Source organism: Merops nubicus, unplaced genomic scaffold, assembly GCF_000691845.1.
Source record: "Merops nubicus isolate BGI_N331 unplaced genomic scaffold, ASM69184v1 scaffold14489, whole genome shotgun sequence".
Classification (NCBI taxonomy): Eukaryota; Metazoa; Chordata; class Aves; order Coraciiformes; family Meropidae; genus Merops; species Merops nubicus.
The window spans coordinates 24,740-50,567 of NW_008631862.1; the positions used below are offsets into that span (position 1 = coordinate 24,740).

The 25,828-nt window shown below is 40.1% G+C and overlaps 1 protein-coding gene across 1 annotated transcript in view; it reads right to left on the bottom strand.

Annotated features, from left to right (window-relative positions):
• Nucleotides 1-354: 354 nt before the first annotated feature.
• The window catches only part of GLP2R (glucagon-like peptide 2 receptor), a gene marked incomplete at its 5' end in the record, with an annotated part of 31,480 nt that continues 6,006 nt past the window's right edge, over nt 355-25,828 (bottom strand). The window contains 10 exons of the mRNA XM_008947741.1: nt 355-681; nt 3,923-3,964; nt 10,389-10,527; nt 11,544-11,632; nt 12,928-12,997; nt 14,222-14,282; nt 19,649-19,808; nt 20,770-20,926; nt 21,175-21,281; nt 24,265-24,386. Of these exons, the coding sequence (XP_008945989.1) occupies nt 355-681; nt 3,923-3,964; nt 10,389-10,527; nt 11,544-11,632; nt 12,928-12,997; nt 14,222-14,282; nt 19,649-19,808; nt 20,770-20,926; nt 21,175-21,281; nt 24,265-24,386 (1,274 nt within the window). The remainder of the gene's footprint in view (nt 682-3,922; nt 3,965-10,388; nt 10,528-11,543; nt 11,633-12,927; nt 12,998-14,221; nt 14,283-19,648; nt 19,809-20,769; nt 20,927-21,174; nt 21,282-24,264; nt 24,387-25,828) is intronic.

Sequence of the window (25,828 nt, forward strand, 5' to 3'; positions counted from 1 at the left end):
TTATGTGGGCAGAATGGCAGTGAAGCATAGATGAATCTGCTGGGACACAATGTATGTGCCCAGAGCCTGCTCATTCCCAGTACATCCCACCTGCCTGTGTACATTTCTTTCAGCATCAGTTGCCTTCCCGGCTGACTTCCAAAACTCAAGGCATTTTTTTGATCCTGCAAACTTCTTCTACCCTGGCCACACAGGTTAACAATGTCCAGACCAACACATTTCTCAGATTAAGAAAACTGGGAAAGTTGGGGTACTAACTACTTGCTCCTTGCATTGTACATCCTAGAGATCTGTATAGTCTGGAGGTGAGATATATTGTGGCTGTTGAAAAGTGCTGTCATAGTGGACAGCTTTCTAAATCTCACTTTCTTCGAAGACTTCCTCGGTTGTTTCTCCAGTAGTAACTTCTCCTTCACTGCTGTCTGACATGCTTGCCCGGGGGAGAGCACAGTCTGGCTCTGGGCTGAGGTCTGTCCTCTGCTTCACTGTCTCCTGTAGCTGCATGCCCCAGGGCTCATTTGACTCCAGGCACAAGTGGTGTTTGCTGACGAGGTGGTGTTTTTTTTGTTTCTGTGAACACCTCCTGAGGTATTTTATGTTTTCCCCAAGAAAGCAGGTTTTACAGCCAAAGGGATCTGCCAGCAGGAAGCGGGACCACTGTTTCTGGAGCTCTGCTTTCACCTGGGGGGAAAAGAAGAGTCTGTCCATAGTGATGTCTTATGACCACCCTGCAGCCCACTATCCCAAATGACAGTTGTAAAATGAGAGGGATTGTGGAAGTGATGTGCTCCCTGCCACTTTGAGGTGCACCTTGCACCTGGTGAGGTCCTTGTAGGGTGGAAACAGACTTACTTGCTAAGTCAGTCTTAAGAGTCCACCCTCCTCACTCTAACTTAGCAAAGTTTTCCTACCTCCTGAATCTCCAACACACTGTGAACCCAGGGCGTGTGTGTGTGAGTGTATGTGAGAGACAGGGAGCTCAAGTGACTTGCATGTTTACAGCCTCATGAATTGAGGAGAAGGAGAGCCCAAGGACTGTGGAAATGAACATCATACAGTTTTGCCAGAGTGTTATGCTTGGATATCTGGTTTGTTTTGTTAAAGCTTTTTATCTGGCAGTCTGCCTTAAATCCTGAGCACTGAGTGTCCTGCTGCCTGCAGCAGCCAAGCCAGTGCTGCAGATGGAGAGCAGGTTCTAGGCCAGTGGGGATTGAGCAGGACATGCCCTTGCTCAGTGTCCTACCTATGTATAGGAAACTATGATATATCTTTTGTATAAAGCCCATCTCATTTGTTTCACTGGTGCCTTTAAGCAGGTGTCCAAAAACAAGTACCTATGTCAGTGTGGTGTGTGCCATGCCAGCTGGCTGGGCCAGGTTCCTAAGTGCTACTGATATTGGATACACATCTGGGTATTGCAATTACTGCAAGTCTGCACCCAGACCAGATATAAGGGATGTACAGACAGTGTGATTGAACATAGAAAACATTCAAAATTAAGTGAGAATCATTCCACAGCCTACACAGAATCATTTTCTGAGGTAGCTGGTAGCTAGTCAGTGTGATAAGGCAAAGGCAGCATGTAGCTGTGGCAGTGATGAAGGTAATGGGTTTTATGAGCAGCAGTAAAGCCTAGATCATAGAATCATAGAATGTTTGGGTTGGAAGGGACCTCCAAAGATCATCTAGTCCCACCCCCTATAATCAACTAGATCAAGCTGTTCAGAGCCTCATCAATCCTGACTGTGAATGTCTCCAGGGATGGGGCCTCCACCACTCCTCTGGGCAACCTATTCCAGGGATCTATCACCCTCATATTGAAAAACTTTTTGCTAACATCTAACCTAAATCTACCCTTTTCTAGCTTAAAGCCCTCATCCTGTCACTACAAAGCCTTGTGAATAGACCCTCCCCTGCTCTCTTGTGATCTCCTTTCAGGTACTGGAAGGTCGCTATAAGGTCTCTCCAGAGCCTCCTCTTCTCCAGGCTGAACAACCCAAGCTCCCTCAGCCTGTCCTCACAGCAGAGCTGCTCCAGCCCTCTAATAATTTTTGTGGCTCTCTGCTGAACATGCTCCAACAGCTCCACGTCCTTCTTGTGCTGGGGGCTCCACAGCTGGACACAGGACTCCAGGTGATGTCTCACCAGGGCAGAGCAGAGGGGCAGGATCACCTCTCTCCATCTGCTGCCCACGCTGCTTTTGGTGCAGCCCAGGATTCAACTGGCCTCCTGGGCTGCCATGGCACACTGGTGGCTCATGTCCAGCTTCTCATTTACTAGTACCCCCAAGTCTTTTTCCAATGGACTGCTCTCTAGCATGTCCTCTTCCAGCCTATATTGATAATGCTGGTTGCCCCTCCCCAGGTGCAGCACTATGCACTTGGTTTCATGAGGTTCCCCTGAGCCCACATCTCCAGCCTGTCGAGGGCCTCATGGATGGCCTCCCATTCTTCTGGCATATCAACTGCACCTCCCAGCTTAGTATCATCAGCAAACTTGCTGAGGGTGCACTCGATGCCACTGTCTCTGTCATTGATGAAGATGTTAAACAACACTGGTCCCAGTACAGGCCCTTGAGGGACACCACTTTGTCACTTTTGCCCAGCCAGACATTGAGCCATTGACCACTACTCTCTGGGTGCAGCTGTCCAGCCAGTTTCTTATCCACTGAACAGTCCATCCATTGAACCAATATCTCTCCAACTTAGAAAGGAGGATCTGTTCCATGATCTTCCCAGGCACAGAGGTGAGGCTGATGGGTCAGTAGTTCCCAGGGTCTTCCTCTCTACCCTTTTTAAAAAGAGGAGCAATGTTTCCTTTCTTCCAGTCACTAAGGACCTCACCTGACTGCCAGGACTAGATTGAGAGAAGTGGTTCTCCGTTACTCGGTAACTGTTAGACCACTGAAAGCTGTATCCAACTTGCACCCCCAATACCAGAACTGTCTTGGTAAGCTTGAACTTATCAGCAGATGGGGGCTGGTGCACTTGCCCTATGAGGACAGGCTGAGTGAATGGGTCTTTTTCACACTGAAGGCTGTGATCTTCATACTGCCTATGAAGAGATCATGGACAAGATGGACCCTGGCACTCTACAGAGGTGTTCAGTAGGGACACAGGAGACAGTGAGAATAAATTTAAATAACTAGGGGAAGTTGGAATATATGGAAAAGATGTTTCCTCCTGAGTATAGTGAAGCCATAGATCAGAATACCGTAGAGGTGGTGGAACCTCTGCGCTGGGTGGGGGAGTTGAAGCTCAGATGAATAAAACCCTGAGGAACTTGGTCTGAATTCAATCTTCACCCTACATTGGACAGGAGGTTAGATTTCTCTGCTGTCGTCTCCCTGCATAAGAGCCATCACTGTTTTGCCTAAATCCTGAGCAAATTGAACCCCCAGCTGTCCATTAAGGCTTAGCAGGTGACAAGCCCAAAGACAAGGAATCCCCTCACATCAAGTTTAGGGATATCCTGACCAGTGCATGTATGAAATTATTTTTAGAACATCTTGCTGTCTAAGATATTAAAGTACCCCAAATGTGGTTTCTTCACCTGGACTTGAGGGGTAGACTAAGAGACGGTTTAGCCTGGCCAGACTGGAAATCATGGAATGCAGCTGCTAAGGGGGGGTTTGTGCATTCAGGCAGCTGACCATAAGCCTCTACTGGCATTTCAGACTCTTCAAGGATATCCATATCTCCACAGTGCTACAGCCACTCAGACCTCAGTGGAAATACTTTGCATTTGAACCTCAAACCTCTGTGAGGTCTGAGTGTTCTCTTTGTACAAAACAGTTCTACCAGTTCAAAAGTATGCACACATGCTCTTGGATAAGCAGAGCTAGGCAGTGTGTTCATCCTTCTCAGTGTCATTAATATGCTTCATTAATCAACTAAAAACTTCTCATAGTGTTGTCTCTTACCTCCCCATTAGCGAAGCAATATAAAACTGCTACAAAAAAGCCCTGTAAAAGAAAGACAGTAAGAGGAAAAAGTTAGAGAGTACAGGAAACACCTGAAGTTTTCATTTAGAGATGACACAACAGGGCTTTAGTGTTTATAACAGGTGATCTTTTACTATGGGGATAAATTTTAGAATACTAGTTACAAAAGACTCAGAAACGATGGAGAAAGAACCTCTCTCCACCTGGAACTTGATGGATAATTACAAATACAGTAGCTGAAAAAGCAGCTTTTCATGCAGAACTGCTTCTACACCTGAAGACAGTAGTCTTTTTTTTTGGTATAAAGTCCATGAAAATATTTATACTGGGTATTTTGTGTGTGTGTGTGTTCTGAGCATGAGCTCTAAATTCGACCTCAGGCACCACAATCAGAAATACGATCTAAATTACATGACGCTGTTCAAGTCCTGTGACTGCTAAGCCTGATGATACCCACCTCCAGAAATGTGGTATCTCAACAGATCAGGAGAAAACTTTTTTAACACTAATGGCACCTCTGTGTTGAATCTAAGTTTATAAATCCTTGTATAAATTTATTTCAGTGCTGCTGCAGGATCAAAACATGCAGCGACAGGCAGAAGCACTATAAAATCATACCAGAAGGTAGAAAATACAGTTCATTATTCATCTTTGATGTTAATTTTATATCTTATTCTCTTTAATACTTCCTCATAATATTTTTTTTTAATATATGGAACTTCATACTTAGAAATCCTTCCCTTATGTCATGTCTTCTGAGGCATATATTTTTAAAATTATCAGTGCGAAGGAAAAAGAATAATTAGACATTTAGAAGAAAAGTTCATTAGCATAATAACAAATCGGAAAGGATAGATGCATGTGCAAGCTTCATAATTGCTCTTCAGTTCTATTGACAGTGGCTAAATGATAAATTACTCATTAAATAATAGGATTTTTTTCACCGGAAAGCAGTATTTTTTTCCTGTGGCTAACAGCTCACAAGCACCAGTGAGCCAAGATGTTTAGATTGCTCCACTTTCTCAAGCAAAAGAGCATCGTATTTACAGCAGAATTTGTATTTAGAATTTAATTTTGTGCTTCTTGAAAATGTTTGAGTTAAAACCTCCAGATGAGCTCCCAGAGATAATTGTTTGTCTTTAACAAAACAGTTTAACTGCTTTTTAAAACTACTGAGAAGATTTACAGCCTAAACAAATGTAATTGGGTACAGTTTATATGCTTTTTGCTAATCCCTTCACAAATAATGTTGTAGCTAAAAAAAAAAAAAAAGAATCTGTAATAAACATTGTCTGAGATATTTGGGTATTTTGAGAAAAAAACCCCAAACATTTTGCTTGTAAAGCAAACAATGTAGCTGAGGATGTGTATAGTCCTCTAAAAGGAATGAAGTTTGTCTTTTCTATCAGGGATGAGTAAGCGATCTTCTATATCAGATTTCTTTGTACAAGCCCATAAATAAAATTTTCACTTAAAATGATTCTCTGTTTCTTAAAATAGCATCTAGGCACAGCAGCCTTGCCAAATAAGGACACATCTAACTGAGGAACATACTCTTCAACACCATGTCAGCAGGGCCCCTCTGCACAGTGGCTCTGCATGAAGTTCCTTCTGCCTGCCTGGATATTTTTCCCCTCAAGCCGTAGTGGAAATTTTTAATTAGAGCCTTAATAACAGTGTCAAAGCACTGATGCATGCATACTCCAGAGCACTGGTGCATTAAATACACCGGTGATTAAATACAAGGATCACCCTAATTTGTGGGAAAAGTGCCATAATGCTTTGATGACTTCATGCCTCTGACTGTGAAAGAGAGCAGATGTATGTCAAAGCAGTGAGTTAATGAGTAGTAAGGTCTTCTAACCAGAGATATTGCTGGGTATTTAATTAAAGAGAAGAGTGCTAGGAACTGCTGTCCTGTCTCACCAAGAAGGTCAAGACAGGAATATAAGGGTAAAGGACAAGTTTGCTAAGCAGGTAGTTTAAAGGGAGTACTACCTGAAAAAGTCATTACTCAGCAGCTCTGCAGAACCCAGGCTGAAACAGACAGCAGTGCTTTGGGAGTTCAGAATGACTAGTGTCCAGTTCTCAGCCTTTGCAAATTGGAGAGGAAATATTTCTGGTGAAACACATGTATACTCGTGTGTAAGTAGCTATATGAGAACCATTGTTTAGTTTGAGTATCAGCTTGCTGTGAAATTGGGACTGTTTAGGCTTGATCATTGTAATGGAGCATGACTCCTTCACACCTTCATGCTAATAGCCAAGATATCGGGGCGCTGAGCTGCCAGAGCTATGCTCATTCATTTGCTACATCAAGTTTATGCCTACTCACACACTACCAAGGCCAGGTGACTGACGGGAAACCAAGTGCACAGACATCTCTACAACACTGCTGACTTTAGGGTGAGAAGCTTCTTTTCCATCTCAAGTGTCAAGTTAAATATTAATCTCCTGTATATACTGAATGCAGTGGATTATGGGGCACTTGGCATCTACTCTGGGACTCACACTAGCTCAGTAACTGGAAGCTGGGAAGCGAAGCAACCAAGAATAAAATGCCAAAGTAGAAAACACAATGGCTTCACTTATTTCTTGCATGGGCTTAGACAACTGTATATAGTCAGTGGGTCAATGTACTTTTCTTCAAAGGAGATAAGTAATATGTTCCAGATTTTGATCAATAACCTACAAGCATGAGAAATACCTAGTGCCTCACCACAACCATGACCTAGAGTAGTCACCCTCCTTACCAGCCTCTCTGAGTGGAGGCACATCTGAACCTTTGCTTGATTCAAGAGAGGTTAGTATCAACTATTACCACATCTCATGAGGCCATGAGTGAAAGTAAAGGACGACCAAGGCAAGTGCTGAGATGGTCTACTCCTTGCTCCTGTGATAACTTCCATTTTCTCTTAACGGTTTAAGTCTATAGCTATTTAATGAAAATGGTGTCAACACTCAGAGGTGGGTGCCAAGGCCTCAGTGTCCCTTTCCCAGCCAGCTGCTCTAATCAGTAAGTCACAGATTCAGACTCTCTTTCATCCTCTTTCCTCTCCATTCATTTTGCATCTCTGGTTGCTGGCTTACACAGCTTTGTTTGGGCAGGAGGAAATGGTGCTGTGCAGGCCTTATTGGGCACTTCCCTAGAAATGGTTAAACCATATCCTAGCTTGGGCCTGTGTTTTCTCTTTCCCAGAGGTGTGCACTAATCAGCTGTCTAGTCTGAAAAAAATGTACTTATTTACTGGTTCCTGTCCACTGAATTCATGGTGAGTTTTTATGTTTCACTCCTGATGCACTAAGAGTTTTGTTGACTTTATACTTAAACCCATGAACGAGAAAGAAGTCCCAAACTGAGGGCCTCAAAAGGGCATCGCAGATGACATATTTGATGCCTCTACATGAACTATGGAAGCTGAAGTTTCTTGGTGCCTGAAGTATATAGGTGCTGTTTTGGCATAAAAAAAGTCTTTTCAGTTTTTGTCTAGGCTTGCATGGAAGCATTTCTGTTACAACTGCTGAACAGCACACAGCTCAGGTGAGTCATGACCCCGACAAAGTTCTTGTACAAGATGAATTGAAGATTCCTTCAATTCTCTTGCTTGAGGGCATTAGTCTGGTAGATGTACCTAGAGTGTGTCCTCCAGGCTGGAACCACACATAAGAAGACAGTTCCTGCTTATTCACATACTTCTCCACCCAGCAAATGTTTTTAACTCTGCTCATTGTTCTCACAGTATTCAAGTCTGTATCTCCTTTCAGCTGCTCCAAATGCCATGTAGTCTACATTCAGCTCCTTTTGGAAAAAGTCCTAAATAGTGAGGACTGCCCCACAGGCCTGCTGCATCCGTCATGAGCTGGCTGCCGCAATTACACAAGCTAAAGCAAAGCTGATCCTTTTATCTTCTCATACAGAACCTTGATGTCTTTTTGTTTATACAGTGACACAAAAACAAGGTCATTTGTGTTGTGTTTGCAGTATGCTGGAACTGTAATATGCATGGAAAAGATGAGTCTAGAACCAACTCTGTCCTCAGTGTGACTGCACCATCAATAGATTACCTGAAAATCTTGTTTGAAAGAGCCATCCAGTAATTCTTAGGAATTAACTTATGTGAAATACATATTTCAAATAGAGCACTTTAATCCTGTTTTCAAACACGGGGCTGTAACAGACTGTCACCTATTATCAGAGAACACAAGACATACTGTTTCTGAAGGTGTCAGACTCATTTTTTGGTCTTTTGACTAATGTATTTTGAGTATGCAGCTTCTCAATTTTTTATCTTGTCATTGTAGTAGTATATTTAGAGATATTATCGAGGTTAACAAATGTGATGCTGAAATGCTGGGGTTTGAACCCCGAGCCCCGAATTAAGGTTGACATATGGGTGATTCCCACAGCCCTTCATAAAGAGGTGGTGAGTTTGCCTTATAACTTCCCCCCAGGGTGCGGCCGGCCCTGCAGGGAGAGCCATAAGGGAAATGAGCCCCAGGGGTCCCGCACTGAGTGAACAAAGGTCAGGTGTCTGCTTGGGGATAAAAGCTGGGACCACTTGCAGAGAGTCAGAAGTGTCTGTCTGTGGAGTGCACTCCCCAGAGCTTCCTGGTTCAGGGCAGACCTCCTGACTCTCCCTGGAGCTGGGCCCCAGTCTGTTTAGACCTTTGTGAATGTGGGCTGATCGGGTGAGAGTCGCCATGTGGGCACCTTTCTCTTATGTATTTAACTGGCTGGTCTGGCTGTTTCCCATGCCAACTATGGGAAACCTCGGGTCGCCGTTTGTACCACCTGTTGTGGGCCGAATCGTGTCGTTTGTGGGATTGTTGGGGGTGGTGGCAATTATGTACCAGCTGATCGATCTGTTTGTACCCCCAGCGATCATTCATGGAATGTCCTTCTTGTCTACAATACAATCTGTATATTGGTTCATCTTCCTGCTGGTGCTATCATTTTTGTTGGGCCTGGTCATTGGCAGAACAGATGCCCATATCCAGAAGGAAGGATCTGGGGAATAATAGTCAGTTGTGAGATCAGTTTGACCTCAGTGCCAGGGAAGGTGATGGAGCAGATCATACTGAGTGCCATCACAGGGGCTGTACAGGATAACCAGGCAAGCAGTCCCAGACAGCATGGGGTTACAAAAGGCAGGTTCTGCTTGACTAACATGATGTACTTAGCTGATCAGTGAACGGCTGTGCGTGTTGTCTACCTGGACTTCAGTACAGCTTTAGAAACTGTTTCCAGCAGCACCCGCCTGTAGAATTTGGCTGTTAGTGGCTTAGACAAGCATGTCCTTTGCTGGATAAAAAAATTGGCTGGATGACTGGGCCCAAAGAGTGGTGGTGAATGGAAATAAACCCAGCTGGTCGCTGGTCACATGTGGTGTTTCCCAAGTCTCAGTACTGGCGCCTGTTCTCTTCAATATCTATATCAGTGATCTGGTTGAGGGCATTGAGTGCAGCCTCTGGAAGTTTGCAGGTATTGCTTGAAGGTAGGAGGCTCTACAGAGGGATCTGGACAGGCTGGATCAATAGTCCAAGGGCCGGTGGCATGTTATTCAATGAGGCCAAGCACCAGGTCCTGCCATTGAGTCACAACCCCCTACTACATACTGCAGGCTTGGGGAAGAGTGGCTGGAAAGCTGCTTGGCAGAAAAGGGCCTGGGGGTGTTGGCTGACAGCCAGCTGCCTATGACCCAGCATGTACCCAGGTGGCCAAGAAGGTCAGCAGCAACCTCGATTGCATTAGAAATAGCGTGGCCAGCAGGACTAGGGAATTGATTGTCCCTGTGTACTCAGCACTGAAGAGGAAACACCTTGAATCCTGTGTTCAGTTTTGGGCCCCTCACTCCAAGAATGACCTTGAGGGGCTGGAATGGATCCAGAGAAGGGCAATGAAGCTGGAGAAGGGCCTAAAGCCCAAGTCTTCTGAGAAGCAGCTGAGAGAATTGAGGTGGTTTAGCCTGGAAAAAAGGAGGCTCAGGGGAGACCCTTACTGCTCTCCACAACTACCTGAAAGGAGGTGGGTGTCAGTCTCTTCTCCTCTGTGACAAACAATAGGGCAAGAGGAAATGTCTTCAAGTTGTGCCAGGGTGGTTTAGAAGATTGGCCATTTAGGAAAAACACTTTCCCTGACTGGGTTGTCAAGGTCTGTGCCAGGCTGCCCAGGGCAGTGGTGGAGTCCCCATCCCTGGAAAGATTTAAAAGATGTGTAGATGTGGTGCTGAGGGACATGATTTAGTGGTAACCTGGCAGTGTTGGGTTAATGGTTGGACTTGGTGGTCTGAAAGGTCTTTTCCCAGCAAAAAAATTCTGTAGTCCTATGATTATAGGTTGGAGCATAATATTAGATGAAGATACTGTATATCTGTGGTATTTATAGGTGAGCAACTTTTATACATTTTATGGCCCCTAAAAACAGTGCTTGTAAAAGTGTACTTACATGAAATGAGCTCATTGTGAGTTGAATGAATAGTCTTATATGTCTTGAAAGTCCTTCCACCTGCTCATCAGTGACGAAGGTAAATACAAATTCATGAATCCCCAACAATGGAATCAGCACAAGTGTAGATCTTGCCAGTCTTAAAAAGAAAATGTTTGATTATAGTGTTTTTTCAACATCCTTGGTGCAAAAATAAAAAATGCTGCTACAAAGAAATTATTCCAGAAATATTCCTCAATATTCTGACCCTGGAATGGTATTAGCAAGTTCATGCTTCTGAGCAAAAATTCCCCGATACAAATGTCAGTGCAGCCTGGCAGAAAATTCTGTACAGGAGGGAACCTTGACTTTGGGTTTAAGGTGAAAAGTTAGGGACAAGAAATTGAACAGTAAGGCCACTATCATCAAACTTATGGTGCTAGGTTACAGAAAAACATTTACACAGATAAATATGAGTGATCAGTTAACGGTTCTTAGACCTTCCTGTCGCTGCTGAAAGCTCTGTAACTGCTTAGGAAGTTTTTGCAGTACTGTCAACGGTGATCTACTTCTCAAAAAATGCAACCAGAATAATTTTTTTAGGAGAGAATCTTCTTTAACAAGATTTGGAACGTTTGTATGGAAGAAAGAAGAGATATCAAGAGAAAATAAGTCCTGAGGAAGATTTGTAGTGTGAGGAATAGCTTGCATCTTTGGAAGTTTAGCAAAATTCTAAGCAGTAGGAAAGAGATTATAACACAGAACATCAGGCGATGTTAAATACAGGCACTGCTGTCTGTGACTATCCTTACAACAATCTTCCTGTAGCAATCTGGAGGACACAGCTGACATCTTTAGGACCTTGAACACTGAAGGAAAATGGAGCCATGTATCTTCTTATGGATTTAATACCAGCATTTAATAGGAAGTTAACAGTTGAATTTCCATTCCCTCTCTCCCTACTCAGTCGTGTTAGACCTGGCAGTGTTGGGTTAAGTTGAACTTGATGATTTTGAAGGTCTCTTCAAACCAAAATGGTTCTATGAGTCTATACTCTGAATATCTATTACAGTTGGTGATGGCAGGTAAATGTATAAACCGGACGGGCAAACTAGCAACCTTCTGATGTTGTGAGAAAAGAGAACCGCTAGGGCTTCTTTGTTAATTATTACATACCTGTATTTGTAGTCATGAAAGCTCATTTGCTGAGCTTTTAGTTTGGAAATCAGCATTCTGAGTATTTTTAAGAAGATGCCAAAGTTAACCTTGAAAGAAAATACATGTGGGTTACTTACAATAAATGTTATTACGATATTCACATAGCTATTAAAGAAATGTAAAATTGATATTAAACACTCGTAATATGTCAACTAATAGTAGGAATGAAGTTGTAATCAGGTTGGAACAGAAGCAGGCTGTTAGCACAGCTGCACCAGAGAGCACAGAACAGCAGTGGCAGACTGCTGGTATCTCTCTCTCCAAATGAGGTAGTTAATAGTGTTTACACACCTTTAAGTCATATAGCTCTTCTTTGGACATGGTCCAGTCCCTCAATGTTCTTCTGGTGCCGAGGGGCTCAAAACTGAACAGAGTGCTCCAGGTGAAGCCCCAACCAGTACAGACTAGAGAGGCACAATCACTTTCCCAGCCACACTATTTCTGATACAAGCCAGGATTTTCTTCTCTAAATTTTAATTTCCGTATCTTTTCTCCAGAGTGACAGAAGCCAATACACTCGTTTCTAATTTATGCACTGGATGCATCAAGTCCTCCATACTACACTTGGAGCAGTCCTTTTATTCCCCATACAAATTTGCATGATTAAGCTATGCCTTTTCTCTACAACATTTGCTGTCTGTCTAGCTAACCAAATCACTTAGTCTTTCTAATCCTTTTATGCCTTGCTAACTGCGTGAGAATATAAGGTGTTCCGGACATACACCGTAGTCACACCTATCAAAATTCTGTGTTCATGTCCTCATGATCATGTCCTCATGAGTTGGTTTGATCATGCTGTCTCCATCTTTTCCTTATCACTGCATTTCAGGTGTATACATTTTTTTCTGTTTGTTTAAGAGAAAAAACTCATAACTCAGTCTTGTCACGCTATACTTAATTTTATTTCATTAGGTAAATGCTTTTTTCCCATGACCACCGATTCTGTTGCTACCTCTCTGCATCCCTGTTATAATAAGATCATCCTCTATAGAGAATTTGGAGCTTTTGTGGTGCTCACTGCATTGTAGCACTCTCCTAAGTGACTTGTTTACAGAGAAAAAGAGAGTAGAATTATGAGAAGCAAAGGCACCACCTCAGACATAGGAGCTGTGCAGAATTCACTGCACTGATAAACAGCAGTGTTTTGAGATGCTGACAGTGAAATCTTTGTTTGTACACAGACAGAAAGGAAACTGTGTCCATCCACCCACAGTAAGAAAATTAATTTGTAGATTTTTCTGCCTCATTATTTCTAATCCAAGAATAGAATTATACTTGCAGAAAAGGTCACGAAACACAATCAAACATGACTGGTATTACGAACAGATAAAATAATTCTTACTGCAATGGAAAACAGCATTGGTCCTCGGATGATCCACCAGATTCCCATGTGTTCATTTGTTCCCCAGCACCTGAGTAATAATTTAAAGTATAAATGCATTATTTTTATAGAAAAAATAAAAAGGTTACAAACTTATGAATGTATTTCAAAAGGAAGTTGACAAAGTTCAACTTTTTTCAAGTGACATCCAGCAGAAATGGAATAAAATTAGAGTTTGACTAACCACTGTATCAGTTTTTATTCTGAAGATCTTTCCACCAGGATGTTGAGAGAGGTTTCCCTAGACCGCAGGTGCCAGAACTAACTGGCAAACTCAGACTTTAGAGCCAGACAAAAACTGGACATAGCACCAAACCTTCATAATAGAATGAACCCTACTCAAATCTATCTGAAACTGGAAGTAGATAAACTATGAATTGTGACCAATGATCCTTAACCTACTAACCTACTGAAAGGTATGCATACAATTTCCCTGAAGCTGTCTCCTTTTTTCCTGCTCTAACCTCCTAATTTGTCCTGTGCATGTGTCCTATGCATCTTCTTGCTAATTAGCCTGAAACTCTGTAGGGTGTTTGCTTGTCATTTACAGTCTATAGAACATCTAACTCTATGAGACTGCACTTGTGATTTGGTTCCTGATGTGGCTTAATAACTGTATTGATGTCCAAACAAAACTCTCTAGGAACTTTAAATAAAGATGGGGGATGAAAGAAATCCTATCTAAGTCCCAAAGTTTATGTGATGCTACTAAGAAAATCATTGATCAGAAGACCAGAAGACTGGAAAACTGATGCTTCCTAGTGCAAATTAAGGTTATCTCTTACTGGTCAATTCACTGAGTACTGAACATATTCTTAATATCAGCTTTTAGTAAATATCAGTTTTTCTCATTATCCTCAATTACAAATATTTTTTTTATTCAAAATGGCACTGAATACTAATTAAATTGTAGGTGGTCTCCAAGGAGAGCACCTTTTTTAACTAACAAGATACTCTCCATGGAGAATTTTGTGCTGATATTTTGCTTCATATGAGTCGATGAACATCAGATGCAGTAGCTTTTATTTCAGGAAAAATGAATGCTCATTCTACTTCTTGATTTATGCATAAGTAGACCTGAGACTTCTTAGAAGTATTCTAATGTGCAAGTCCTAAACCTAGACAAGTATTAGTGCCATATAATCTTCATATAATCTAGTAGACAATACTTGTGTCAGTTATTGTCAAGGGCTTCCAGAAAAAAATTAAGCAAACAGAAAACCAGTATTCTAAGGCACACTACTTAGCAACCTACCCTGTGTTCTCCAGTTTTGATCTGCTTATTCCCCAAGGACCCACAAACAGGATAGGAACAACTGAAAAGAAAAGGAGTCAATTACAGCCACACTTGCAGAATGGTTCATACAAAACACAGATAAGTAACAGTAGTGTGCCATGCAAAGACGTATGCTTTTCAGTCTTCTATTTAGAATTGTACAAAAATCAACATAATCCTGGTTTTCCCCATTCATAGTGAAAATACAAAATGAAATTTCATTGTATGGCGGAGTTTTGCCTTTTCAAACAGATATATATATATACACACACATACACTGCTGACCTGTCCAAACCTTCTAAATTCCTGACCCTGAGAATTGAAAATAATTGTCACTTGAGGCCTCACATACTACCTATGGCACCAGCTGTTAAGATTTTTACTTGTTGAGCCTTCAAGAGTTTTCAGTGGAGGCATGGAACTACATGTAGTTAGTTAGTTAAAACAACTGACAAAGTCTTGTTTTTCTGGCTTACCTTTCCTGAATACCCTGAAGATAATCCATGGTCCCCATTCCCCTATTGTTGCCCCCCTTCCTGGATATCATAGACTGCAGAGCAAAAAAAAACCAGCCTGAAATAAGGGATTACTACACTACTCCAGTGGTCTACAACTATGCAGGCACAAGCTTCAAACACAAGCACAAGGCATGTGAGCTACGAAAGGCAGGTGTTCGGCTGGAGTCGGCTCAATATCACACAGGAGATTTTGTGGTGGGTGTGGCAGAAAGGAAAGGAGCCGTCTGTCACTGGGGCTCGAACAAGATCTGTTCAGGATTCCGGAAGTGAAGCTCATGGAGAGAGCTGGAATGTGGCAAATCAGGGCAAGGGACAGAAGCAAAATACTCTCAGAGATAAATAACAGGCTTCTGAGTAAAATGGGGAAGGAGATAGGGTCTCACTTTGGGTAGCAGGTGGCATTGGTGGCCTGAAAGAACAGCCAGGGCACGGGTCACCTGGGATAGGAGCTACACTTTCAGGGGAATATGAGGTTGTCCCTTGGGAAAGGATGATACCCAGGAGGATGAGGTGTAGTTCCTGGACAGCAGCTGAGGAAGATTGACCCGTGCTGGCTCAGCAGCAGCACTACAAGTCTCTGTAAGAGAGGTGCCAAATGTCCTGTCTTAGTAGTAATTCTAATAATACAAATAAGAAACTAAACTAATTAGTATAAAAAAATCTTTAGGAAATCAGTGAACATGATACAGGCGCGAGGGCAATAGAGGGGCACTGACAGGGAGATCATCACTGTTATTTATACTTTTACAGTAGTGAGCAAATTTTTTAACAGACTTGTCCTCTAGCAGTTCGAACAAGGAATAAAATTATTAGCCCCTGTTCTAATGAGCTGGTAATCAAAGCAACAAATGAATTTAGAGTAGTCGGAAGGGTGAGGAAGCAATGAGACAACACTAAGCAGTGTGAAAGAGAGTGGTCTTGGTGTGTCAGCAGCCAGTATACTAATACAGTCATAACAATATAGCACAATGCATCTTTAAAGAGTAATGTGAAAGGCAACAGAGAAATCAAGGCATGGATGGTGAAAAGGACGCTTACCAGTGGACAATGAACTGTAGTGTTATGCACTGCCAGAAACTTTTAAAAGATGAGGAGGTATGGGAGTGAGTGTGAAAACGAAGTAGTTAATGTCTGATGAGGAAGAAGCAAAAGAGGAAAAGGAGGGAAGCCAAAAACGGGATAACCTGTTCAAAATTACAAGCCTGAAAAATAATCTTCACAGCAGTATAGTGGATAAATACAAGTAAGGCCATAGAAAAAGATGTTGTAGGAAGTAAGACAAGTACCAATGTGATTATACCTAGAGATGTATGAAAGAATTAATGTAATATCTCACTTCTCTTAAACATCAAAATATTTCACTCTTCAAAGCTATTTGTCTTCTTCCTTTGGTTATAGTGAGAAGCTTGATATTAGTTACCTAAATTTAACCTTTTTAGCTAAAATTAACTCCCTCCTCCATCAAGTAGACTAAACTAAAGATTTAAGCTCTACTTGATTCTAAGAGCTCACAGGAAGTCTGATATGAAAACACCACTCAGAACACTCAATGAACACAGCACAAATTGTACTGGGGGAGCAGAGGACTGATAGAGGTCAAGAAATGGTATGAGATGAAAAAAAAAAAGAATTCTGTTTTAATCACATAGAGCTTGACTTCATAGGTAGATATCAGGAAAGGTTTTTGTTTTTTTTTTTGGGGGGGGGGGGGGGTTTTTTTTTCTTTGGGGGCATTTTGATTGATTGTTTTTTGGGGGGGGGGGTGTTTGTTTGTTTATTTTTAATATTAACTACTTGATTTCCCAGTAAACATAAGGAAGCTGGCCCCAAATACTTGGGACTTATTTTTATCTGTGCAGGAAGTGTAGTAAAAAAAAAAAAAAAAAAAAAATCGATTTTATCTTCTTTTTTTATCAAAATTCATTAACTTGAGAAACTAGACTTTATGGTCACAAGACAAATTTTCTGACACAATCCTAACCAGCAAATTTCTATTCACGTAGCAAACACAATATTTGAATATTCCAGTTTTAGTTTTGTATTTGTCCTGACAAAACATCCTCAACAGATATGTTGCATTGTGTACCTAGATTTAGTCACCAAACCTGTGCTATAATATACTGACATATATGGACATGTCCTTCTTAGCTAAAATCTGTGAGTAGATTTGATGAATAATGATTTCATATGTGAAATTTCACATCTACCTTGGAACCTAAAAGAACTACGTTTGAGTACCTACTACTGACTTTGAGGTACCATGTTCCAAATGATTGACGACTGTTTTGTTTAGGTCATCCTTATCTCTTTGCCATAGGTATTAAATACTGATATCCTTCAAATTGTTTACTATGTGAACTTGATGCAGTTCAGCTTCACTTGAAGATCTGAAACTTTAGTTTCAGATATGGAAAAAAGCCACCCTGTTTTACCAAGTACACAATAAAACGTATTTCACCATTGTACATGCTTCCTCAGTTAAAAGCAATGATTTTTACTGAATCTTGTTTCTGATCTTATGCCAAAGTGTCAGGTTATGCTATAAAATGAGATAATTTTGGTTAAAACAATGGATCACCATTTTTGTTTTAAACATGAGATACAAAACCTTCCCATGGTTACAGCACTTGCTTTGTATTCATGGACTGACATTTCTGAACAGTTGTGTCCCCGTTGAAAACACTGCTGTCTAATCCTTGGTCTGTAGTCTCAGCTCTTTCCACACTCAGAACTCCTCAGTTTCTGATGAGTCTAGACTACAACACTGCGAGTTTCTCAGCTTCTTGGAGACAGTTTTTATCTGGTCTTTAAAGAACCAAGAGGTATTAGGAGCTGAACAGTCTACTAGAAGTCTTCTATTACAGGAAGCTAAATGAAATCTTATTTTGGATTTAAAAATGTAAAGCAAGAATAAAAAAGCATAAGATTCTTTTTGTTAGCAGAAGGGAAAAAAATACACACAGTGTTAACTATGAGTTTTGTATTTGCTTGTAATGAACTTAATACTCCAAAATTAAATGTTCTAATGCCAGAACTGAATGTTCCACTGCCAAAAATGTAAGTAATTTGGTGTCTGATAACAAGAATATACAATACACAAAATGGAGCAATCTACATTGACATGTTCAGAACAATACATACAATGCTCTCTTAGGTGTACTAGAAACCTGGTTCAAATGCTGCGACAGGCAGAAGACAGCTATCTTTTAACCTTGTCAGCAGTAAATGCAGGCCGTTTCTATAAAAGAGAGTTAAGGTTTCTGGGTTCTTTAACGGATCTTTAGTCTTTCAGACCAGTTAGTTTTGCCCTAAATTATCTTCTATACATCAACAAGGTTTTATGCCATGTGTTTAAAAGTTTAAAGCTCAGGTGAGGTACCCTGTGTGGTACTGATGCTGAAGTCCTGTTTTGGCTCTTGTTTTAAGCATTGGAGTTTTGCTACAGCAATGATTCCTTGTTAATAAATTAATATATTCATATTAGAAATGCACCAAAAACGGCTTTATCTGAAAAATCACATAATTCTAGGAATTTCTCTAGCAGGCTATTTTTTAGATGCTATGCAATTACTATTTCAAAATTCAAGACATAAGGCAGATGTCAAAGTGAAGGAAAGTGAACAGTCCTTATTCCCTGTGACTGTTACAGAGAGAGCCTGGTACAACTTTTAGAGAACTAAAGTTGAATGACATTAACTACTATCATACCAACAGGGAATTTGCCATTGCCTTGATAACAATAATAAAAATTTCCTTTAAACATGTTAATATTGTAGTATGCCAACTGTAAAGATAATAATTTCAAGCTTTAATGCCATTTGCTTTAGCTATTTATCTTTGAGTTTACACACCTATTTGAAATCATACCTCTTTATCCTCAATAGGTAATTTTAGCCAAGCGGTCCAGCACAGCAAACATGGAAAATTTATTTACAGCTACATAATCATCCGCTACAATAAAATCACTCTAAAAGTCTCTGTTCCTTTTTTACAGTGACCTATACACTCTAGTACCACAGTCCTGGATACAGGATTTTACATTTAACAGTACAGTTCAAAAGGCATAGACCTGGTGATAGTGAATCAGCTTGTAAAATGGTCTGGTGATAGAAGTTTTGCAACCAGAAGTTCTCACGGCCACCAAGCCTATCCTTCTCCTTAACTCAGGAGTTTAGTCAGTAACTCTTGCAACAAACCTACGTATCATCTAAGGATACATCTTTTATCTTAATTTTAAAACCCACAAGTTGATTTTAGATGCTTGGGAATTGGGAAACACTAATTTTCTGCTTTGTCTGGGCAAGATACAGGATTATGCTGTTTGAGTAAGCAACACGTATGTCAGGTTACACAACATAATTTACACAAAATTGTTCAAATATTTGTAACTAACTTTACATTGTATTTATTCCATGAAAAATGCCTGAAATATAATTTCATCGTGCAGTGTTTCAGATTATCCTGTAACTTAAGGCACACTAGAAGTTTAAGGTGAGCTAGGAAGGTGAGCATATAAAACAAAGTTGTTAATATTTAAATATCTTTGCTACATAGTTATATACTAGAAAGGAAGAAAATTAAGTTGCTGATAGTACCATGAAGTACAGTTTCACTGATAACAAAAAATACAGCCAAATACAGTCAAATTTCTGCTTGTTCTGTCCACTGGGCTACTGTTTTCTTATGAAACGATTCACCCATTTCCTGTGTCTGAAGATCGAGCTGAAGCACAACAAAGGTGTTACAGCTGATACACCTTTATTGACAATTGCTGACTTCAAAACAAGTAAACAAGAGTTCAGATTTTTCTTTCGCCATTACAAAGTACCCACCACTGACTCAAAAGAGTACCACAGAATCAAGAATTTTGAAATTGCTATGTACTTACCCCACCCGATCACAACATAGGTCTGTAGCAGTCGTGTTTCAGAGAGTACAACAGTTATCAGTAATGTATGCAGATAAATTCCTTCTACTAATAGCCAAAAATAATTTGCCCCAACAAAGTAATGCATGAAAAACTGGGCAGTCCTGCAAATGATTACAATCTGTAGAAACGAAAGACGGGGAATTGCTGTTAATACATAAAAGCTCTGACAAATACTGTTTTTCTGTTATTATGTTAGCAACCATTTTAAAACTATCACATAGTTGTGATACAACTGTGATTCGGTCACTTATCTCACAAGACTTTCCTTGCTGCTTGGGAGATGCTGGAAGGGAGTAGAACTATTTAAAGGCTTCTGTATTGTCAGAGAGTGTGAGTAGAGGTGACAAATAAGAAAAGACTGTGACAGTGTAGGCTGCAGTGTGTGTTCTTTTTCATGATCTGCATATCAGAATTTTTACTGATGGGCTATTAAAATCATAGCAACCATTAACATCTTGCAGGTAATATTGCTTGTTGACACAGGCAAACCATACTCATACAACATCATATGAGTATGATTTATCCACAGTGACTGCAAATGAGAGATGTTGGCATTCCATTAAACAAGTTTAAGAAAAATTTTCTTACTACAGAAAAAAATTTTCCTGCTACAGAAAAGCCTTTAAACTAGTTTTTCCTCCCTTAGTGTTCTTTCACAGAAAATACACTCTTTGATAATACACTTTTTGATAACATTGTTGTAAAAGTAAGATGTGTGCGTTGCATTGTGCTATAGATACTGAGTTAAGAAATACAGTGTTATATAAATCTCAAATATTTGAGTAGATTTCTTCCTAAACACTACAGTTTTAGGTTCTTTTGCTTAATTGGATGTTTCTAAATATAACTATGGATTAATATCTTTCTTCAATACAAGCCTTCATATAGAATCAATCAGTTACAACTTATCAAAGCAGAATTGTTTTTCTTGATTCCTCCAAGTTTTATTAGCAAAATTCCAGCAGCCAAAGCTCAACTAACACTTCAAAACTTACTGCCATATGGCAGAATTCTGAAACTGTAACTGTAATGGCCACCAGCACCACACATTTACTATTAGCAATGAATGAACAAATTACCTCAGGACCGAGGTATAATATCCATCCAGTTTCATCATTTGGTCTTTTGGAGTAGATATTGTAGTATACAGTATCTTTTATAAGAACTGCTGTGGCACGCAAGATAAAAGATGCAAATAAATTCATATGGATGTAGTTTCTTGTGCAGTGAAGTTTTCTGTGGGAGTAAAAATAATGTAGGAATCCTCTGGAACAAATTTAATTTGCAGAAATGAAAAAAAAAATGCTGTTGTATTCATATTGTTGCCATGAATGGATTTTGCTTAGGAATTGATTTTATAAAATGCCTATTAGGAAAATATAAGTTATTTACATTGGAAGCTAAGCAATACCTTCAAATACATGAAAACAAGAATGTGCATACTGGGATCTGTACTCCTAAAATAGATATAAATTTGTACTAACCTTAATAAAGAAAGTATAAGGAGAGCTAATACAAGTGAGATGAGAGAAAAATAATATCCTGTAGTGTACAACAGCTGTAATGTGGTAAGTAATTTATGCTCTTCTTCCTAGGAACAAAGAATAAAAATGTATTATACATGCAGGCAGGTGGACAGAACACAAACACAGCTCAGAAACTTTTGAGACCAACTTATTTGTGTTGCAAGGTAGCCAGATGAGGTTTCTGAACCCACTCTCTGCACCGCTTCATGAAATCATTGCATGACAATGACACTTGCAGAGAGCCTTAGATTCTTTTTAAATTCAAAGGCACTCATGGTCTCTTTTCCAGGTTACTCCTGCACAAACAACATTTAGAGCTAACCATTGACATGATCACATACACCAAATGGCTCTTGGTGATTTAATAACTGCAGAGATAACTTGCTCAATTTGTACACATAAATGTTAAGTATGTGTGTGGCCTTGGGGGGACAGTTACTCACCAGTTGTGTCTGTACATTTTTGAAAGTCAGCTTTGCTAGAGTCATTGAAATAGACTGACTTCTGCCATTAGTTCCAAGAAAAAAGTCAAAATTATTGAGTTAGAGTTGTCTAGAATGTCTCTGAATGATAAATAAGTCCTTAGATGAGTCAGGGGGGCACTCACACTTTCTTTCCAACTTGCTTCATTTAACATTTCTTCTTGCTAAGTTTCTCCATTTAGCAGCTTATGTCTACCTTTCATCTCTTCATATTGCTTCTCTAGCTCAAGAAAGGTTTCCCTGCAAGGGACAGAGAGAGATAGAGGCTATGTTGCTTTTGTAATCCATATTTGGCCTGCAAAGGTTTTCTTGGAACTGAGTCTTTTCCTCAGGGATTTTGCTGATTTCTTTCTGCTCAGCACCAGGGATTTTTGCACTCACTTCCTGCCAGTAGTTTTCTCTCATCAATTTATCCTAATGAGTCCTATCTGGATAGCATGAGTGAGCTGTGTCTGCTGGTAGAAATTCACTTGAAGAGGGTGACAGTGATCAGGGAGAGCAGTGTGGGTGCAGGAGATTCCCACAGCACAGCCACTAGTCACTCAGCTCCATGAAAACAGTCAAACAGGCCATGAACCTAATAAAAAGCGTGAATTATCATCTTGGCTCTGACAATTCTGCAATACCAAAGCAAACGAAATCAAGCTGATTCCTCTGATGTGTGTGGATACTAGCTCTGGGTTATTTCTGACATCTTGGAGCTTCCCAATGAATATAACAAACAAGTAAAAAACACATTTAGTGTTGGTAGGAAAACTGGTTAAAGCTTTTAGAGAAACTGCTGTCACACAAGAACTGTGTGTTCCACCCGCAGGTTCACAATACAGAATGGTCAAAAAACCATGGAAAACTCTTATTTATGAGTGTTTATCACACATATAAATAAACTGTAAGTTTGAAAGTTCATGTACTCACTAAATAAAGAGTTTAGTAAAAACTTTGTAGTACATGGGGATCCTGAACTAATAGTGTTTAATAAAATAATCAGTAATGACTGATCATTCGAAGTGTGGCTGACAATGTTTACTATAAGGTAAGGCAGTCTCAGAAAGGATGAGTGACTGATGGCTACATAAAAAAGAGGACTGGGTGCATAAGTAAGGATAAAAGAATCCAGTCAGGTCTCCCAGACACGCATCCTTGAGGATAAGCATCATTTGGAAGAGTCAGCAAAGTTCCCAGCTGGTGCCCTGAGATTGAACTATCTTATTATAATGTCATTGTCACATGAAAAACACACCTCCTAGCTAGAAAAAGTCCCCTACCCATTTAAGTTAGTCTCTGAGCACGCATAGCACGTATAAAATGTACCTTTAAATTGAGATGAGCATGAACTCACCCAAGAGCTAAGTAGGAGTATACTAATGAAACAAGTAGGATGTTCGTATGTTTGAATGACACAGATATGTCACCTGGCTAAAACCTGGTGTGTGAGCTTTGCAAATTATCCCCTTTCATACTTTTCTTTTGAGAACGGGAATAAAACAAATAGCTTGACTCTGTGTGTGGCTCTTCACACACCAGGTAAAGAACCCGGATTTGGGACAACAATAATTTTACTCAAAAAAGGAATAAATAGTAACAGTTCCACCCAATAAAGTACTAAAAAGTAAAAAATAAAAAATAGTAATCAGTAATAGTACTTATCTCAGAGTTCTAATTTTGACATCAGCTAAAGTGATGATGAACTCTATGGCAGAAGTGGTAGCAAGAAGCTGAGACCAGTTAGGCTGTGTACTTTTTTGTCAGCTGAAATGCTGCATCTGTTGCAAGCCATCGCTCACTTGTGCAAGCAGGCAGCAGGGTCAGATCCCTGTTTCACTGCTTGAACTGTCCTTTATTTTGAACCTGCTCGGGTAGTGGAAGTGAGCTTGCCTGGCTGCAAACTGCCTCCTTGCAGAGAACGTGAGTCAGGCTTCTTTGATGATACAGAGTAAGGGTGTGATTCCCAGTTTCACAAACCAGAGCTGATCGAGAACTATTCATTTTATCCTCAGTATAAAGAGCTTTGCTCTGTCGAGGTGTTAGTTTGCTCTTTATTCAGCTGGGGGTAATCATTCCCACTGCAGACAAAGCCCAGCGCTTAGGCTGCATGCTATATCAGACAGGAAGGAATGCATTTGCACTATTAGGAATACCAGTCTGTGACTAGGTAAATTTGAAATGACAAGTTAATTGCTCATTAAATGCTGGAAGGCTCAAGAAGCTCAGGCAATGGATTTGTCTGGCCTTGGCAGACTACAGCAATTCGGGCGGATGATGGGATGTCTTGAATTTATTTTATTTGCTTGCCAATTTGCAGGGTTTTTTTTCAATTTTATTAGGAGATATTCAGCACATGTGAACACTGGATTCTGAACAGAAAACAATTTGTGGCTTCTAAAGCAGGAATCCTCTTCCTTAATCTTTCCTCTTACGCTTCTAAATAAAAATAACAGGTTTCCATTTGGTAATCAAAATTAAATCTGAACATCTTTTGCAGATATTCAGTGAAAATATTTTACGACTTACTCAAGAAAGGATTAAGAAGATTAAAGTATTAAACCATAATACAAAACACACTTACATTTTTTTGGAAATGATTTTTCTCAGAACATTCTGAGCTATCGCGCCAAATATCTGTGGAGTTTTCCTTTGTTTGCCAAGTCCCTTCATCCAAGCAGACTCTGTATACATTTCCTACACTTCCTGAAAGTAAACAGAGATTCAGTCTGAAAGGTCAAAATGAAGATCTCATTTATCATACACTTTGTACAGATTTCTCCTTTACACTACAGCAATAGATCACCCCCCCCACTCAAAAAAAAAAAAAGGCAGCTTTTTCTTTTGTCTTTGACAGTATAGTTTTCACATTTACATAGGACAAAATAGGAATGGAATCTAGCAGAAATAAATTCCCAGAATGTGTCTCGTATTTACAAAAAATACATAGTTATTATATCCAAAAGAAAAGTCTATATCACACTTTATTCCTTTTTCCTCATTAAGCTCATAAATTTCTTCAAATATGGGAAGCACATTGCTCAGGCTGTGCAACCAGAATTGTAGGAGGAAGAGCATGGTTTGATCAGGAAAAAAACTTTCTTTGAAACACTTTGGCCCGTGTTTTATTTACATGCTTTGGGGCCTGATAAGCAGGTGATATGAACCAGTGAAGCTTTCCTGGCTTCCACGGCATCTATAAACAGTCTTAGTTTATACTAATTAAGAATTTGCCTGTAACATCAGAAGAACAGTGCGAGGACCCTCGTTGATGTTTGTCTGATGTTGTTCTGCACAGCTGCTTTCCATTTATTTCTAGTTAGACCTGAGCTTTTTTATCCATTTTTTTTTAATTAGAAAGTGTTTAAGCGTTGCAGCAACTACCACAACATCTCGTTTTGCTCAGCGTAACTGGAACTGAAAGAACTGCTTTCAGAGCACAGTCTGCTTTGATGGAAAAGGAGCTCTGTGTGGCGATTAGACACTGGAAAAAAAAATCTCATTTGCAGACTACCCTGATTTTTCAGTGCTTAGGCTTACGAATGATGAAAAACTACAATATATTTACTTCAGGTTTTCCAGGCCTTTCTGACCTAAGTCCATCAGTGTGGTCCAAAACAGACACAGCTATTCCTTAGCAATGGGACTACCACTGGAAATGGCAACCATAAACAACCTTAATCCAAATGCCACAAAATCTCTAGGACAGACAGCTGGGCTGCCTCTAATGCTTCTTCTCCTAAGGTGAGAATGCCAGATGATGCTGTAACACAGTAACGGTGTTCCTCACTGTGAACAAAATTAAAAGCTTTTTAATCTGATGCAGTGTCTTATATATTTCTTTTGTAGAAATTCAGACTGAAAAAGAGAAAACAGAATCTCCAACACATGGAAAGAATGAAGAAGCTGTTATGTTTATTATGAAGCACAAAATTTGTTCTAAATGGTTGCCAGAAGCAGTTATTTGGGAGACTAGATAGAAGCGTTGTCTCTTTGTATTTAACAACGCACACAAAAAAACGGACAAGTTATGACATTACAGAGCAAACCATGTGTGGGGTGGGCTGGAGAAAGCTAGGATAAGTAGTTCATAGTAGTCACCCATAAACTAAAGGACTCAGAACACAATTGGTCATTCCAAGAGGTGT